The 17,797-nt window shown below is 31.3% G+C and overlaps 1 protein-coding gene across 1 annotated transcript; it reads left to right on the top strand.

Annotated features, from left to right (window-relative positions):
- The first annotated feature begins 1,051 nt into the window (after positions 1–1,051).
- Positions 1,052–17,401, top strand: LOC134263515 (multidrug resistance-associated protein 1-like). Its single transcript, XM_062745866.1, has 14 exons — positions 1,052–1,222; positions 3,267–3,447; positions 4,981–5,080; positions 5,829–6,105; positions 6,384–6,615; positions 6,765–7,075; positions 7,595–7,794; positions 8,060–8,183; positions 12,365–12,466; positions 12,927–13,073; positions 13,394–13,552; positions 13,909–14,075; positions 14,506–14,700; positions 17,244–17,401. Exons 1-14 carry the CDS (start codon positions 1,052–1,054, stop codon positions 17,356–17,358), a joined length of 2,481 nt encoding a protein of 826 aa, XP_062601850.1. The 3' UTR covers positions 17,359–17,401.
- Positions 17,402–17,797: the final 396 nt, after the last annotated feature.

The following is a 17,797-nucleotide window of genomic DNA, read 5'->3' as shown; positions in this document are numbered from 1 at the left end:
AAAGCTAAAAACATATGTATTCCAAGTTAATTTGCCACTATGTGTGTTTTTATTTCTAAAAAATAAATGGTAAATTAGATATACAACAGTATGAATAATCTATACCAGTTTTCTTTGTTTTTTTGTTTGTTTTTTTTTTTGTTTTTTTGTTTTTTTGTTTTTTTTTTTGTTTTTTTGTTTTTTTTTTTTTTTGTTTGTTTGTTTTTTTTTTTGTAAATAAATAACGTAAACTAATGGCCCAAAATATTCATACACAAATATGGACAATAATGAAGTGACTTGAAAATGGAAAATGTTGTTATTTACATTTATTTGTTTTTAGGTAGTAGGGTTTTAAGTCTAATGATATAAACTTCCATTACTTTTAAAGGGGTCGGTCGCCTATGTACCACAAGAAGCATGGATCCAAAATCTAACTGTGAAAGAAAACATTTTGTTTGGCAGTAAATTTTCAGAGAAGAAATACAAACGTATCATTCAAGCATGCGCACTGTTACCGGATCTGGCTATTCTCAGCGCTGGTGATAATACTGAGATCGGAGAAAGGGTACAACTAAAGCAAATATTATGATTAAATGTAATTACCAGCTAAAATATTTCTTTCTTTAAAGATTTATCACGTTCTTTCCCGAATATTCATATCGAGGTGTTATCAAAACGTTCTTGGACTGATGCCATGAATTCAATACTATGTAGCCTGTTTTTACAAAATTTGTACGGCTTATTAAACAACAAAATTTTGAGAAATGTTTAAAAAAAATTAGCTTGATACGTTGACAACAAACCAAATTATATAAAATAAAAAGCACAACATACGATCACCCGGAGCTATTGTCGTTTACGTTTCATGACGTCTGACAACGTAATGATTTCTCACTACTTGCTCCTTTTGTCTCAATACACTTACATGTATCTCCATGAGATTCCCTTCAGTTAAGTAAAAACTAAAACGGTCTTGTTTATATTATGTGATAATGTCATAAACAGCTTTCAATGTATATAAAATTGTAAATGAATCTATCCATAACGAAAGATCCTAGCTTAATTCGTAATGCCAGTATATTTTGCTTGTTGGAGTTCGCAAAGAATAAGTTTAGCTCGAGCAGTCTACAGCAACTCTGATGTGTATCTTTTGGACGACCCTTTATCTGCTGTGGACAGCCATGTTGGAAAATTTCTCTTCAAAGAGGTCATTGGCCCAGAGGGATTATTACGCCATAAGGTACCTTATATAAATAGATTGATTGATTGTATATTTTTAAAGTCCCCCCTCGAGAATTTGTAAAGTAAGATACATAATCTTTTTTTTCATTTATATTCTTTTTGCTCAAAAAAATATTTGTTATTTCACTTTTTTTGTGTTGCAGTGGTTAAGTTTCGTGAAACCAATCATAGATTTATAAATGTTATGAAGTCTAACACACGTTCATATTTTGGTCACATATCGCCTTTGCGCAGCTTCAACAATGATTAAACTTTCAAATGTGGAGAACTCTTCATTCTCCAATGAAAAAATTTGAAAATCACAAACACGTTCACAAATTTCTGTTCTTTTAAAATTCTTTTACCCATCGTACACCCACTCTTTGTCCAAATTATTTGAACATAACAAAAAAAAAACAAAGTGTTCATATCCCTTAACGTAACAGAAACACGCATGGTTTTTGACAATATGAGACACCAGTTAAACGATTCCGCCCGACCTCTCTTTCGATCTTCCTGTCCTCTGTTAATGAATTAGTGACCCATTATCCTCCCCAAAATCGCTGAAATCATCTAAAAACAAGGTCCTTATTTCCATTTTTATACTACGTCTGAGCAATAAATGTAACAGATCCTATTGATAGTTTTATTATTTCAAAGTTAAAATGCAAAAAGCATTACAGCTCGTTACGGCGTTTTTGCCGCTTTTCTACGATTTAGTCTTATTGATGAAACTAAAAGATTCCCTTTTCATTAAAACACATGTTTCTATCATTTTTATTCAATTTTTAATTGTTTTTAGAACACATTTTTGAGTATGACCCTTCGTATACTGGAAAATGGCAAATCCTATGATTTCTTGTACATGTTTTTTTTCTTTCTGATAGGTGTTTTGTTTCAAATTTGGGAAATGACACAAGTCAAATGTTGAAAGTGCTGGCTAATATTGTTGATGTGACAAAACATTAACTTTCTTTTTATCCCTAGAACTCCTATACTCTTCATGGCCTGTGGGTTTGGACACTGTCATGATAAAATTTAATGTAGTGAATACCTCATTCTGGCTCCTTCCTCTCATAAACTTTTTACTTTTTTTCAAAAGATTTGCTTTCTAGACTCTTGAAATTGAAATTGAAATTACTCCCCCATAAGAATATGAACAAAAAGACCACTAATATTAAAGAAAATATCATATAAAACTGTTTTTGTGCTCTTGCTATTCTTTGCTCGTTTCCGGCCTTTGCTGTTTGTCAAGTGTATCTCATTGTAAATTTGTTTTAAGGGTTCAAAGCAAAATGGATCCAAGTTTCCTTATCTGTTTAACCTTCAGGCAAACATGGATAATTACTATTTTTTATTATTTATAATACCCAGATATTGTTTAGATATTCCTACACGCTGTCGTTTTCATTCATTTTTTTTCAAAATATTGGGTGACCTTTTAGTATTGAACTTTTTTTTATATTAAATGTTTCTTTAAAACAGTGTGAACTACCCCCAAAATGATGTCCATTGAATCTGAGTCTTAAAGTCAATCAAATATACTCAGTAATAATTTGTTGAATTTTCGCAAATATACATTGGCCGTTGTATGTCCTTGTCGCCAAGGACGGTACCCATTTTTGATGCCCATTATATCATTCTTCTTCATTAAAAACACCTGCTCATGTGTATAAAACAGACATTGGTTGCTGTAAATTTGGCATATTTCAGTTAAAATATCTTTGGGATTCTTAACAAGTTTTACAGCAGCTTTAATGGAGCGTTTAATTTCACTCTAGTTTACTGATTCTTTAAAATTCATTTTAAATGCAGTGCCTCGAATAGCCCTTGTTTTCCAGCTTCTGACAATGGAACTGTGATTAACTCATTAAAGGTTCAACAATTAGAGAAAGTTAAGCTTAGTGGCATATGATTTCTATCTTGTATATCATCGAGCTGATGACATTATTTATTGAACGTCCCTCGTATAACGCCAAATATAAAAGATGTTGACACTTTGAACTTACTTTTGGATCAACTCTCGTTATAATTTTTTTTCATTACTTATCTTTGTATAATAGACTCGTATTCTGGTTACGCACGGGGTACACTGGCTACCGAAGGTAGACCTAATTGTAGTGATGTATGAAGGGACCATTTCAGAGGTAGGAACGTATGAAGAGTTGATGCAGAAGAGAGGGACTTTCTCAGAGTTCCTTGAAACTTACCTTCTTCATGAGGAAGACGACACAGATTCAGAAAGTAAGGTCTTTCTTTAAAGATGCATTCTAAAAAGATTTCTATAGTTCACACCTTTCGTGGGGAAAAAAGAAGACGTATATAGTCTGTTGGAGAATAAATAAATATCAATAGATGTACATGTATTTAGATGGTTGTGGCCACTATTAGACTACTAGTATATTGATCTTTAAAGGAAGAGTCCCATTAAAAGAGATGCAAAAGTGGTGAATTTTTAAAACTAAAATGGATGAAATATTTACTGTGAAATCACAAATTTTCGTGGGGGTTTAATTTTCGTTGTTTTCCAGGTATCAAAGGACCCACGAATTTATGATACCTTCTCAAAATTGTAAAATGCTACATGCATAACTACTCAACAATTTATTCATCCATGAAATCTAATCCCAATGAACCAAGAGTTTTTTTTTCTAAAACCACGAAAATTTGACCCAACAAAAATATGTCATTCTACAGTATTTGTCGAAGGATGATTGGTAGCTAAAGATATCACTAAAGCAACATTTTGTATTATTATTACACTGGTCTATCTTTTTCAGGTGAAGATGAGACAGGTATTGTTGATAAACATGATATAAAAGTTTCTGCACACCAGGAGCCTGTTTTTCAGTTTTCCTCAGTTGTAAATCTTCAAGTTTCGCAATTTTTTAAATGATTTTTTTAAAGAATAATTTATAATGTAGGTAAGTGAATTCAAATGATATTGACTGATTTTATTTATAAAAACTTCTATTGATCTTTTTTACCTTTTTCATTTTTAATGTTTTACATAACTACCATCTTTTTTTAGTGGTAGTCATCATATTGCTTTGTTGTTTGTCTTTTACATTTATTAAATTTTTGCTGATATAAGGAGTTCATTTTCCATCAGCATTTTTTTTAGTTGTCAAGATAAGGGGTTCACTTTCTATCAATTTCTCTTTTAGTTGCCAAAATAGAGATGCATTTTATCAGAATTTTTTTTTTTTAGTGGGGGGGGGGGGGGGGGGGGGGGGGGTATGATAAAGGGTTCACTTTTTTATCAAGTTTCTCTTTTACTTGCAAATGAAGGTGGTTTTTTTTTTTATCAGTATTTCATTTGCAAATTTTTCTAAAAAATAGGATCTTTTTTGCATTCAATTTTCTCCTTTAGTTGCGAAGACATATTATTAAATATATAATTTTCCAAGACATGATGTCTATTTTCTATACAAAGTTCCTCTTTTATAATCATTGGGTTGTATTTAAATCCACTTTTTTATTTCAATTGCCAAGACAATAAGTCCAACCTTAAATACAATTTCCTCTTTTAGTTGCCAACAAAATGGGTCCAATTTTAATCCATTTTTCTCTTAAAATTCCCTTTCTGAAACATAAAAGGTCCATCTATTTTCCGTTGCCGTGTTACTTTGCTTACTGTTATCAGAGTTTCTCTTTAAATTGTGTATGAACTCTGCAAAGTCCCAAAATTATGAGTCCATGTTAATAATTATTCTCTTTTCGTTTCTTACATAACTTGCCCACTTTTTATCAGACGATTGATTGCTTTTCTCTTAGTTGCCGATATACAGGACGAGATGTGGGAACAGCTAGAGTGCGTGTCGGACTATGGTTTGTCCGCGGATGATTCTGACCTGTCTAAACTGCAAATTGCCGGGTATTATGCATTAAATAAATAAATTCTATTCTATTTCACTTTCTCTCTCTCTCATTAAACAAATGCTGTTACCTTAAATGCTGCTATTTGAAAAATATTTGAATTTGAATAAAGGAAGATCGAAACATTTTAAACCTATATCTTATCTAATAGATCTGATCTACTAACCCTTTCCCCGGTTCCTATGGCCATTTAGATGGAAATTTATCATTAAGGACACATGATACAAACAATTTTTTTCTTTGAAAAAGATTTAATATCATGTAGATATTAGAATATTTTTGTTTTGTTGGGATATGAATTTTTTCTCTGAAGAACTGGAAAATGAAATAGACTTATTAGTAATATTTCAATAAAAACCAAATTTAGACGAATCACATCCAGTAAAGGTTTGGTATTTTTATCTTAAGTTTATATTACACTTTTAGCATTTATTTTAAAAATTCTAAATTTGTTTTCATCAAAAAACCTTTACTGAGCCTTATTTAAAGTTTATATTTTTTTTTTTTTTCATTAAAATATTACAAAACATTTTCCAAGTCTTTTTATTGAGTTCTTCAAGCATAAAAACATATATTTACTAAAGTATACTATACATTGGAAAAATCTTGTGACATGATATTAAATCTTTTTCCGTGAAAAAAATTGTTTGTATCAGGTTTAAATCCATAAAAAAGTACTTGTTAGTAATTACAAGAACAAATTGTATGTATATAATTGGAGAAAAAATTCCTGTATTTTTTTTCAGAAAAGCATCATTGCGGAGAAATTCCAGAGTTTTTATTCCGACAAACAGCAAAAATAAACTCTCAGAATTAAATTCCAAATCAGAATCAGGTGCCTATTTGATGAAGTCAATGAACAATTTCGAGTCACAGCAACATTTTTTGAGGTCGAAAAAGATTACGCTTGAAAAACTGCAGAGGTCGTTATCACAGGAGGGAATCTTACCATACAAAAGTGGCGGAGAATTCGAACCGAAAGAAGGAAAACTGATCCAGGACGAAAAATCGGCGGAGGGGACTGTATGTACTCATAAGATTTATTGACTTGGAACTTGTTGAAAATGCTAACATATATTAAAAAAAAGAATAGATTTCTTTTTCACTAAATATTTAATTTCTTTTGTATTATATTAATTACACATTCAAATATTTGATGTCAAAGTAAACAGAAAAAAATAATTTCAACAACAAATAAATCATATTTACAAATCTAAGAATTTTGTTTTAAAAAATATTTATTAGTTTTAATTTTCTGTTTTGCAAAAACGTTCGATAACTCGTATCAAAAAAATTTTCAGGTAAAACTTTCCGTTATTTTTACCTACATAAAAGCTATGGGCGTGATCGGTACCGTCCTTTCTTTGTTGTTTGTAATAGTTTTTCAAGGACTTAATGCCTACGGAAATTTTTGGTTGACATTTTGGACAGAGGATGAAATTATCAAAAATTATTCACTGATTACGACGCAGAAATATTCGAATCGGACGAACTACTACCTCGCAATCTATACAGTCCTAGGAGTTCTGCAAGGTCAGATAAAAATATTTTTATATTTTATTTTGATTTGATTTACTAAATACATGTATATAAAGATAAAAATGCAAAATATTGACAATATTTAAAGTTGCCTAACTTTTTTGTTGGGATGCAATAATGTTTTATTGATGTTCTTATTCTAGGAATTTTCCTGTTTTTGTTTGTTTACCTCGGACTAAGAAGATTAATAACTGCTTCCGGATCCCTACATTCCTCCATGTTATTTTGTATTTTACGTTCACCAATGTCATTTTTTTACACAACGCCTGTTGGTCGGATCCTGAACCGTTTCTCTAGCGATATAGACATATTAGATGACCGCCTTCTTCGGTCCTTCAATTTGTGGGCTGTGATGTTGTCAACCTTGTTAGCCATTTTGGTTGTGATATCCGTGAACACGCCTAAATTTCTTTTTGTTATTCTACCCGTGGGCATTTTTTATATTTTAATTCTGGTAAGATTTAGGTAACTTTTACATTTATATTCCATTTGTTATTTCCCTTTTTTTACAAAATCACCAATTTGGAAAAATAACAATATATAACATATATGGTTATGTTTATAACGTTTTTTTTTATACCTTATACAATTTCAAAAAAGGGCAGTAAACATTTTGACCTATATGCCTAGTTAAAATGATAAAATGTGTTTCAGTTACGTCCATAAATGAACAACACTTTATGAATTTTGAAAGTAATTTCATAAATATTACTCCTTCTTTCTTATGAAAACTTGCCTTCTGTCTTGTGTTTTATTTCACTTTAATGAAAAAGTAGATTTTATTATTGTTATGTTAATGTTGAAGAGTCATTGACCCAGTTAATAAAATGTATATTTCAATAAGGTGTCTTTTAAAAGATTTCTAATGTAAAAAAAAAAACATAAAGAGGTTGTTCCCTTTGTTGTCAGTGTTTTAAATAACTGAATTAATTGTCCAGTAAGTTTTTTAATCTGTTCTGTTGCTTGATTTCAGAGGTTTTACTTCCCTACCGCCAGGCAACTGAAAAGAATTGAGGGCGTGACTCGCTCCCCTGTATATAACCACTTCAGTGAGTCTATTACCGGTGCCAGCTGTATCCGAGCTTACCGGGCGGTGGACCGATTTATTACCGAGTCCCAGGTCCGAGTCGACACAAACTCAACATTCTATCACGCCGCAAATACAGCGTCATGGTATGATTCTGTAGTAATCCCTTTCTTAAAACGATAAATCCTTTAAGGTACTTTATAATTACATTTTTATACTTAATTCAAGAGTTTGAGATTTTGCAGATACAGTGTGTTGGTTGTGAATTGAAAAAAAAAATCTTTTGTACTTTTCTATTTTTACAACGACTGACCATTACAAAACAAAACAATAGCAATTAACGAACACAACTAATTTAGATAGATTATTACTTACTAGTAAGTAGAAGACATATTGTTTTATTTCCAACAGGTGGATTGCACTTCGTCTAGAATTCTTGGCGAATGTTCTGGTGCTAGCAGCCGCTGTGTTTTCTGTTCTTTCTGATACTTTGTCAGGGGCGGGGATAGGGCTATCTCTAACATACTCATTTCAGGTATATAACATACTCTCATTTTAGGTATAACATACTCAGAATAGGTATTACATACACATTACAGGTATAAAACAAACTCATTGCATGTTAACATAATTATTTTAGGTTTAACAAACTCATTACAGGTGTAATATACTCAATAAAGGTGTAACATTCTCTTACAGGTATATAACATACCCATTAAAAGTATAACACACCTATTACGTAGATATAGCACACTCATTACTGTTATGACATACCAATAACAGGCTCATTAGCGTTTCATGATAAATATGATGGCGTGAAGCGTTGTAGTTCATATATATACCCCATGAATCTTCAAAAATTAAACCACTTCTTTTTTTACATTGTTTTTCTGATGAGTTGCCACAAATTACGCCATTCAACTGTCATTTTAAAAGCAAATCAGGTTGCACAATAGTTTGAAGTCAAATGTGGTATTATGACGTAACAAAGGACCTGTTCAAGCTCATCCACGGTAGTTCATAATAAAATGAACAAAATTCTTTTCTGTAAGGAATATTCAAACATTCAGCAAACTTTCAAATTCAACCAAACGTAAAAACAGAAATGAATTGTCATTAATTTTGGTGAGATGATTTAAAATATGAATTATAAAATATAAACAGATGCACAGTGCATTCAATGTTGAGTTATCAGTTAGCATAATTATCATGCGTGAATAAATAATATTTGAAATAAACTTTTGATTAGTTAGGAATTTTTAAAAATGCATTATTTGTAAATATTGACCAAAAAATTATTGATATTCTGCTTTCATTTTCTGTAATGTGTTTTCTATATCACCGCATACTTTCACTAATTTTATGTTATTTAATTTTAAAAAACCAAAATCGCTTACTGGCATTTCTTTTTGTTTGATTAGATATTCATACAATTCTACATTTGTTGACAGTAAATTAAAAACCCTAAAGCATCTTATTTGCAAATAAAACAATTCGTATTCGGTCTTCTCAAAAAAAAATGCAAAAAACAACTCGTAAAATTCACATAATTTAACGATATTGAATTCAGTAATTCAAGATGAAACTTTACTAAAAGAAATTTTCCACCCTCATATTTTGATAGTTCAAAATAGAAAAAAAACATTATTTTTGCTTAATAATTTAAGTTTGAATTAACTAATAATTGCAAACATATCTATGTTATCATGTTTTTAAAGACGTAAGACTCAAATTAACAGAAGAACCGAGTATATCAACATTTAAAGATCGTACATTTTTGCTAAATTTCAAAACAAAAATTATGTAAAAACTAGTTCAAATATATCATTCTGATGTTAAATCTCCAAATAAATAACTTCTTTACAAATATATTTGAATATCAGGGCATCCATTTAATATTAACAGTACAAAAAGGAATTCAAAATTAATGCATATCTTCAGATTTATAGAAACAGTTCTTATCAAATGCTGCTTAAAAAAATAATTTTTAGTACCGGTATTTGTATACTTACGGAACGTTTTAAATGATATGTATATTCATCCAGCTTAAAATTAGTTCAGTAAAAACGTGTAAAATTGGCTAAAACAATCAGTAAATGCATGAATTTCCTAGCAACTCAGTAATTACGCGTATTTCCTAAAATGGCCAGTAAATACATGTATTTACTGAATGGTTTAGGAAATTCATGAATTTTACATTTTTACTGTAACATATATATTTTAAATTGTCCTAAATATGGGGAACCCCGAGAGTTCAACTGGCGTTGGAATTTCATAAACATCACAGATTGTCAGAATGCATGTAATGTATCAGATCGATGTTACAATCCCGTTTTCAAAGATTGGGGGAGAATATGAAAACAATCTATCCTTCTGTATTCAATTCAGTATTCAAGAAGCGAAAAAATAATTAGATAGATTACATAGATCCCTTTATAAGAAAGAAATTCTGCAAGGTCATATGTCCGTTTTCATATCACAAACAACCATAATGAATTACCATATCTGAATTGGATTCCAAAACTACTTGGAAATCCTTACAAACAGATACATAGGGGGTTCCAGTAAATTTTCAACCAAACATTTTTTTACACCTCACTAGGATATTAACAGTAGAAAAGAAGAAAATTTAAAGCCGCTTGGTCCGATTCTAATCGCCAAAAATATATATTCGTTTTTCTCCTTGAAAAATAATTGTCCATAAATTGTTTCAACTTTTGTCAAATTATATCCCCAGAGAGTCTTTTTCTTTTAAAAGATATCAAAATTCAAAAGTAAAAAAATAATTTTTGTTATCACACAAAAAATAATCCTATTTATCATAGTTGATATCGCGTGAAATCACCTTTGAAAAACTAAATTTATCGCTTACATGTTTATCTCATGAAGAACGAACCCGAGCATTTTTTTTCACAACAAAGTACATATATTACCTGTACACGGACAACATTTGAGCTCCTTTAAAAAATCATTTAAAATATCTGATTTTTCCTTTATTCTTTAAATATGCATATTAATATAAAAGTTACTATGGATTATATTCAATTGATTTCTTAGTTTTGAAAAGATGTATTATGACTAAAGGCTTCTACTTAGAGAAAAAAAAATACTCGGGTTTGAATTATCTTCATTATTAGATATGTATCCGATAAACTTTTTTCTTTTTCAAAATTGACTTCACAACAAATATATAACTTCACGTTACAGGAACTATGTTTACTCAATAAGGTTTTTAATCTGCGTTTTCCATGTACGGATTGTTGTAATAAACTATTTAATCAATCTATAATTTATTATCTATGTAATGACATACTTTTATTCAGTATATAATATGTCATTTAAGGGCTTTGACATACTGTTACAGTATATAATGTCATCGTTACAGGTATAACATACTCATTTCAGGTATTAAAATTTGTGTAAAAACTTTTGAAAAATTTGAAAAAAAATTGAAATCACAAGATTTCTATTTTTACAAAATCAACAGCTTAAAAATTTGCGACTATTCAACTTTATACACCACCATAATAAATTAAAATCCAGCCTTTTTTGTTTCATTGACAGCTCTTTTTCAATAAAATTATTTTGTTAAAAACATTCTCATTTTATACACAAGTACATACAGTTCACCTCAACACGTATTATTGATTAACATGATTTTTTTTAATCAATTTACTGGCAATATTTCAGCCATATAACGCCCCGTTTTCGGGACCTATTACTGTATTATATATGCAGACTTTGTCAAAATTTTATACTTATAACCCATACCCAACATTTGCAAAGTGTTTAAATTAACATTTATATATAAAATAATTCTTTAAAATAATTTTTCTATTGCTATATCAATACGATTTATGCCGGTGACTTGAACGACTATTCCGCAAGATTATCTGTAAATTATATCTAAAGCATGAAATTTTAAAATTAAAAAAACATTATGATGGTACACCCTGACTTTACATCAAGGGCATAGTGCATGCAAAGTATGAAACATATTATATGAATATTGGCTTACTGGCAGCAATATACTTTCATCACCTGCATATGGAGTTAATGTCACTTAGTCGATTTGATCTGCAGGAACATACTCTACGTATGTACAATTTCTATAACAATATAGATTAACATTCGAAATGAAACATTTATGAGGATTTACTCTTTAAATATATTTTATTTACACATATCTTATCTGTACGTTAGATTCCTGTAAATAGTAGTGTGTAGTAAATGCATTTAAAGCTACTTTTTATATAACTTTACGAAATATTTTTAAGCTTTAAAAATATCCAATGTACCTCTGTACTGTAAAATCACATATTTTCAAGGAATAAAATTTTTGTGGTTTGAGGAAATATCTTCATTTATGAGGATTTGATTTCGTGGTTGAAGAATTGGTCAGTAGTAATTTATAGGAAAAATTTTATTTCGTGGTGGACATAAATTCGTGGCTCACTTGAAAACTTGAAAACACGAAATTTAAACCCCTACGAAAAAAAAGTGATTTCACAGTATGTACAATATCTTATTTTCAGAACATGTTGCGATGTTATTTGGTTATTATCAAAGTGAAGATATGCATTGTGACGTCATTTTTTTTATTTATCCCGGGCTCAAGTTTGGTGCATGGAAATTTACACCCAACTCTGTAACCAATCAAGATGCATAGAAAATGCATTTAATTAAAGGCTGTAATCTCCCTGTATTTAATTACAGGCTGTAATCTCCCTGAATCTGGTCGTCCAGTCTGTGAGTCAGATGGAAATGTATATCGTGTCAGCAGAAAGGGTAGAGGAGTTCACGAGACTTCAACCAGAGGTGAATTAATTCATACAAAGAAATAGTCCTGACCACATTAAACGATGAGTAAAATATTGAAAATATACTGTAAACGTACTTTTTTCCACGGGGTCATAATTCCGTTGAATCTAAATTTCTGTTTAATCCGCGGGTAGAAAATTACGCAGATTTTCTAGATTGTCACTATATACCTTACATTTATATTAAGTACGCTTAGACAAATTTCCTCGGAAAATTTATGACCGCGTACATAACGTGAATTAATACCACGCTGAAAAAAGTACTTCTGCAGTCATTACAGATTTTTTAATGGATAACATTTATTGAATTAATTTAAATTTAACCAGATCAATAATTGTGTGTGTGATCATTCCCAACCCTTATCAACGTCCACATAAATCATTTTATCTTTGAAAAAATAATTAAATTTGCTTTCACATTTTAATTTTCATTGATATTTGCATTGTTACGTCTGCAGGCTGAATGGATTGAACCAAACAGCCGTCCATCTCCTACTTGGCCTGAAACGGGGGAGGTGGAATTTAAGTCCTACACCACCCGGTACCGGGAGGGTTTAGACCTCGTGCTGAGAGGACTCGACTGTGTCATTAAAGGGGGCGAAAAGGTTTAGCAACTTTCTCATTCGGCTACAAAAAGTCCGTTTTTGATAAAGTATTTTTGAAGAGAAAAGGTACACATTATGTCATTTAAAGCAAATTTTAAATATTAAGCCAGATTATTGCAAAAATGCAAAAATACAAAATGCATCAACAGCTATGTTGGTTGTTCAAAATTTCTCGCCATGTCAAAGTGATGTAAAATAGGAAATATCGAAATCGAAAAATCATTTTTTTTTTTTTCATTTTAAATTCAAGGATTTATTCAGAAATACGTATTTTAGATACATTTAAAATTTTAAATCTTTTTTTTTTTGTTCTTTCCTAGATAGGTATTGTAGGTAGAACAGGAGCTGGGAAATCATCCGTGACGCTTGCACTGTTCCGCATCATTGAACCAGCAGGTGGAGACATAAGAATTGACAATATGTCGATATCTTTGATGGGCCTCCATGACTTACGATCTAAAATAACAATACTACCTCAGGTTTGTGATTCCTCCAAAATAAGATCAGGGATATCTTTGAAATTGTTTTATAGCAAAAAGTCTTTGACTTTTATTTATGAATCTTACAATGTTATAGTATAAATAACAGCATATTTACTTTTAATATTGATGCACTCTTCAAAAAAAGAAATGCACAGTAGAATTTTAGTGACACATTGAACATAAAGATTATTAGTCAAATGATATATTGATAATGCAGAAATATAGTTTACAATAGGAATATTATCGAAAGGTTATTATTACTCAAGAATTTCAAAAACACAGACAGTTTAAGGTCATTTAAGATCAGTATCAGACTTATTATCGACATTTTTAATCCTGTTGTATTTTTCCAGGATCCTGTCATATTTTCTGGATCAATCCGTTCTAACTTGGATCCGCTCGAGATATTTTCAGATCAGGATCTTTGGGTGGCGATAGAGAAGGCTCACATGAAAGACTTCGTCACTAGCTGTGTAGGTCAGCTAGATTACGAATGTGGGGAGGGAGGTCAAAACTTCAGGTAAGAGCTCAGGTGAAAAAGAGAGGACTCAATTAAGTGAGAGTTCAAATAAGAACTTAAGTGAGATCTCAATAGAGAGTTCAATTTAGAACTTAAATGAGACTACAACTAACGTGAAGACTTGCAGCTAAATACTTGGATTAAAGCCTTATCTGAAAAGTCTATGTGAGAACTTCAGATAATCTTTTAAGAATCGCAGTATCTAATTTTAGAATGTGAATAATTCAAAACATATCATACCAAATGAAGGCGATTTTTACAAAGTTTCCATATTTTACCTTTTTACCTTCATGAAACTAGTCGACATAAAATGTCTTCTAGTTGACAATGAAATTGTATGTAAGAAGTATCTGAAGTTTATTTTTGTAACTTGTCTTAAAATAAGCTCCATTTTATCATATCTATTAATCCATGTATATATATTGTAAAGCGTTGGTCAACGACAGCTGATTTGTCTGGCTAGAACTCTACTACACAAGACAAAGATCCTGATTCTGGACGAAGCCACGGCAGCCGTGGATGTAGAGACAGACGAACTGATCCAGAGGACGATTAAATCAGAGTTCAGTGACTGTACTGTACTGTCTATAGCTCATAGACTCAACACTGTGATGGATTACGATAGGTAAGTTACTGTCTATAGCTCATAGACTCAACACTGTGATGGATTATGATAGGTGAGTTAGTTAATGTTTATAGCTCATAGACTCAACACTGTAATGGATTACGATAGGTGAGTTACTCTCTATAGCTCATAGACTCAACACTGTAATGGATTACGATAGGTGAGTTACTGTGTATAGCTCATAGACTCAACACTGTGATGGATTACGATAGGTAAGTTAATGACTATAGCTCATAGACTCAACACTGTGATGGATTATGATAGGTGAGTTAGTTAATGTTTATAGCTTATAGACTCAACACTGTAATGGATTACGATAGGTGAGTTACTCTCTATAGCTCATAGACTCAACACTTTAATGGATTACGATAGGTGAGTTACTGTGTATAGCTCATAGACTCAACACTGTGATGGATTACGATAGGTAACTTACTGACTATAGCTCATAGACTCAACACTGTGATGGATTATGATAGGTGAGTTAGTTAATGTTTATAGCTCATAGACTCAACACTGTAATGGATTACGATAGGTGAGTTACTCTCTATAGCTCATAGACTCAACACTGTAATGGATTACGATAGGTGAGTTACTGTGTATAGCTCATAGACTCAACACTGTGATGGATTACTGTGTTAATGACTATAGATTAACACTGTGATGGATTATGATAGGTGAGTTAGTTAATGTTTATAGCTCATAGACTCAACACTGTAATGGATTACGATAGGTGAGTTACTCTCTATAGCTCATAGACTCAACACGGTAATGGATTACGATAGGTGAGTTACTGTGTATAGCTCATAGACTCAACACTGTGATGGATTACGATAGGTAAGTTACTGACTATAGCTCATAGACTCAACACTGTGATGGATTATGATAGGTGAGTTAGTTAATGTTTATAGCTCATAGACTCAACACTGTAATGGATTACGATAGGTGAGTTACTCTCTATAGCTCATAGACTCAACACTGTAATGGATTACGATAGGTGAGTTACTGTGTATAGCTCATAGACTCAACACTGTGATGGATTACGATAGGTGAGTTACTCTCTATAGCTCATAGACTCAACACTGTAATGGATTACGATAGGTGAGTTACTCTCTGATATAGGTGATGGATTACTCTCTCTATAGCTCATAGACTCAACACTGTGATGGATTACGATAGGTGAGTTACTGTGTATAGCTCATAGACTCAACACCGTGACGGATTACGATAGGTGAGTTACTCTCTATAGCTCACAGACTCAACACTGTGATGCATTACGATAGGTGAGATACTGTCTATAGCTCATAGACTCAACACTGTAATGGATTATGATAGGTGAGTTACTGTCTATAGCTCATAGACTCAGGACTGTTATACTTTTTTTTCTCAGATTCGTGGAAAATATTTTCTACTTAATAAGTAAGTAGTAAATATTTTCCACGAATATTGTCTTCTCTGAGATCACCATGGATCCATACGGAATGATAATACGAGAGGTGATCAAAAAGTTCGCAAACTATCACTATATTTACAAAACGACAATTCAGATCTGAATGAAATTTAGCACACATAGAGTCATACACGTGTTCTGTAAATAGTATATGTAATGAAACGTTTTGCCCCATGCTTATGGCGTCATAATGTGAAAATGATATCAATATGCAGTTCATTTGTGACAAAAAAATAGTTGACTCAGTCGTATTTGAGAAACGAGTGGGTGTAAAGTTAAATGTATATCTTGGAAATTCCTTTGAAGAAGCTTATAATAATTTGTGCACGATTAATGAAGACAAAATACTTGCCAGAACTTTTTTCATTAATTGGATTGATTGTTAAAGTGAAGGAAGATAGATGTTTAATATTGATGTTTGTTCTGTTGCCCAATGAAACAAAACTTGGGAAGAGGTGTACCCTTTGTTGAGCAATATGATACGAAAGATCGCCAACTTACAGTCTGCAAAGTGTGTCGTTGAATATATCAGCAACAATAATATGATTATTTATTCCCTAGAATATCGTTTACTTTAGACTTTAAACATATCAGATATGATAAAAAGAAGGGACTCATACTTTATTCACATTGAATAAACGACGCTCCAAAGACAGAGGACATGGGATTTTATAATCACTATGCACACTATGCTCATTATGCAAAAGGATACCATTATCCACCCATACTCTTGACGAGATTTGGCCAGTTCTGACAAATGGACTGTTTTTGTTGGGAAAAAAAATAATAACTTGCACGGGAAGAAATGTAACAGTCAGAAAAATCTTTATGCTTCTATGACAGAACGCTAAGGAGCATGCCACGTGACCGCCTATATCACGTGATCTGCACATGGGCAAAACGATTGTAGATGCGTATTAAAATTGGAGGCGACTACTTTGTACAATTTTAAACCCTAAATCATATCTTTTTTTAATGTTATTCAATTAGTTCGCAAACTTTCTGATTACCCCTCGTATTACACCTTTAATGATTAATTTGTAGGACATTTTTAATGGGCGCCTTATGTTGAATTTTAATGTTATATTTTTTACAGAATAATGGTGATGGACAAAGGATTGATAGTCGAGTTCGGAGCCCCTCAAAAACTACTGGAAGATAAATCCGGGGTCTTCTACAAGATGGCTAAAGATGCTAATCTCGTAAATTAGCATATCTTATCTAGAATCATTACATTACTGTGAAATCACTTATTTTTGTTGAAGGGATTTTTGTTGTTTTTAAAGTATGAAGAGATCCTTAAATTTATTTCCACGTAGAAATTCACAACACATATATCACTACTTAACAATATTTCAACCACGAAATCAAATCCCAATGAACCATTTTTTTTCCCTCAAACCATTAAAATTTGATCGCTCGAAAATTTGTGATTTTACAGTTACTGTATTTATTTTGTTCCTGTTGCTCATCACACGGATACTGGTATTCAAATTATGTAAAGTGGGTTTCAAAATTATTTTATTTGGATATTTTGACCGATATTTTCTACTATTCCTTTAAAAATCTAATGGAAAATCTAATTTTGACAGATAGTTAACTCTATACCTTTTAACATTGTAAAATTATGTATGTATGTCATTTATTTGA

This window comes from Saccostrea cucullata, unplaced genomic scaffold (genome assembly GCF_032062105.1).
Source record: "Saccostrea cucullata isolate Sc308-1 unplaced genomic scaffold, CSIRO_AGI_Scuc_v1 ctg1150, whole genome shotgun sequence".
NCBI classification, from domain to species: Eukaryota; Metazoa; Mollusca; class Bivalvia; order Ostreida; family Ostreidae; genus Saccostrea; species Saccostrea cuccullata.
The sequence above is the reverse complement of the archived record's forward strand: the minus strand, read 5'-3'. Positions and strand labels throughout refer to the sequence as shown.

What these genes read in the sequence shown, in the direction of transcription:
- LOC134263515 (XM_062745866.1), top strand. Translation starts at nt 1,052, where the DNA reads ATGCCAGTATATTTTGCTTGTTGGAGTTCGCAAAGAATAAGTTTAGCT. An exon ending in GCCGCAAATACAGCGTCATG is followed by an intron (nt 7,795 to 8,059) that starts GTATGATTCTGT and finishes TATTTCCAACAG; the next exon opens with GTGGATTGCACTTCGTCTAG. An exon ending in TCACGAGACTTCAACCAGAG is followed by an intron (nt 12,467 to 12,926) that starts GTGAATTAATTC and finishes TTACGTCTGCAG; the next exon opens with GCTGAATGGATTGAACCAAA.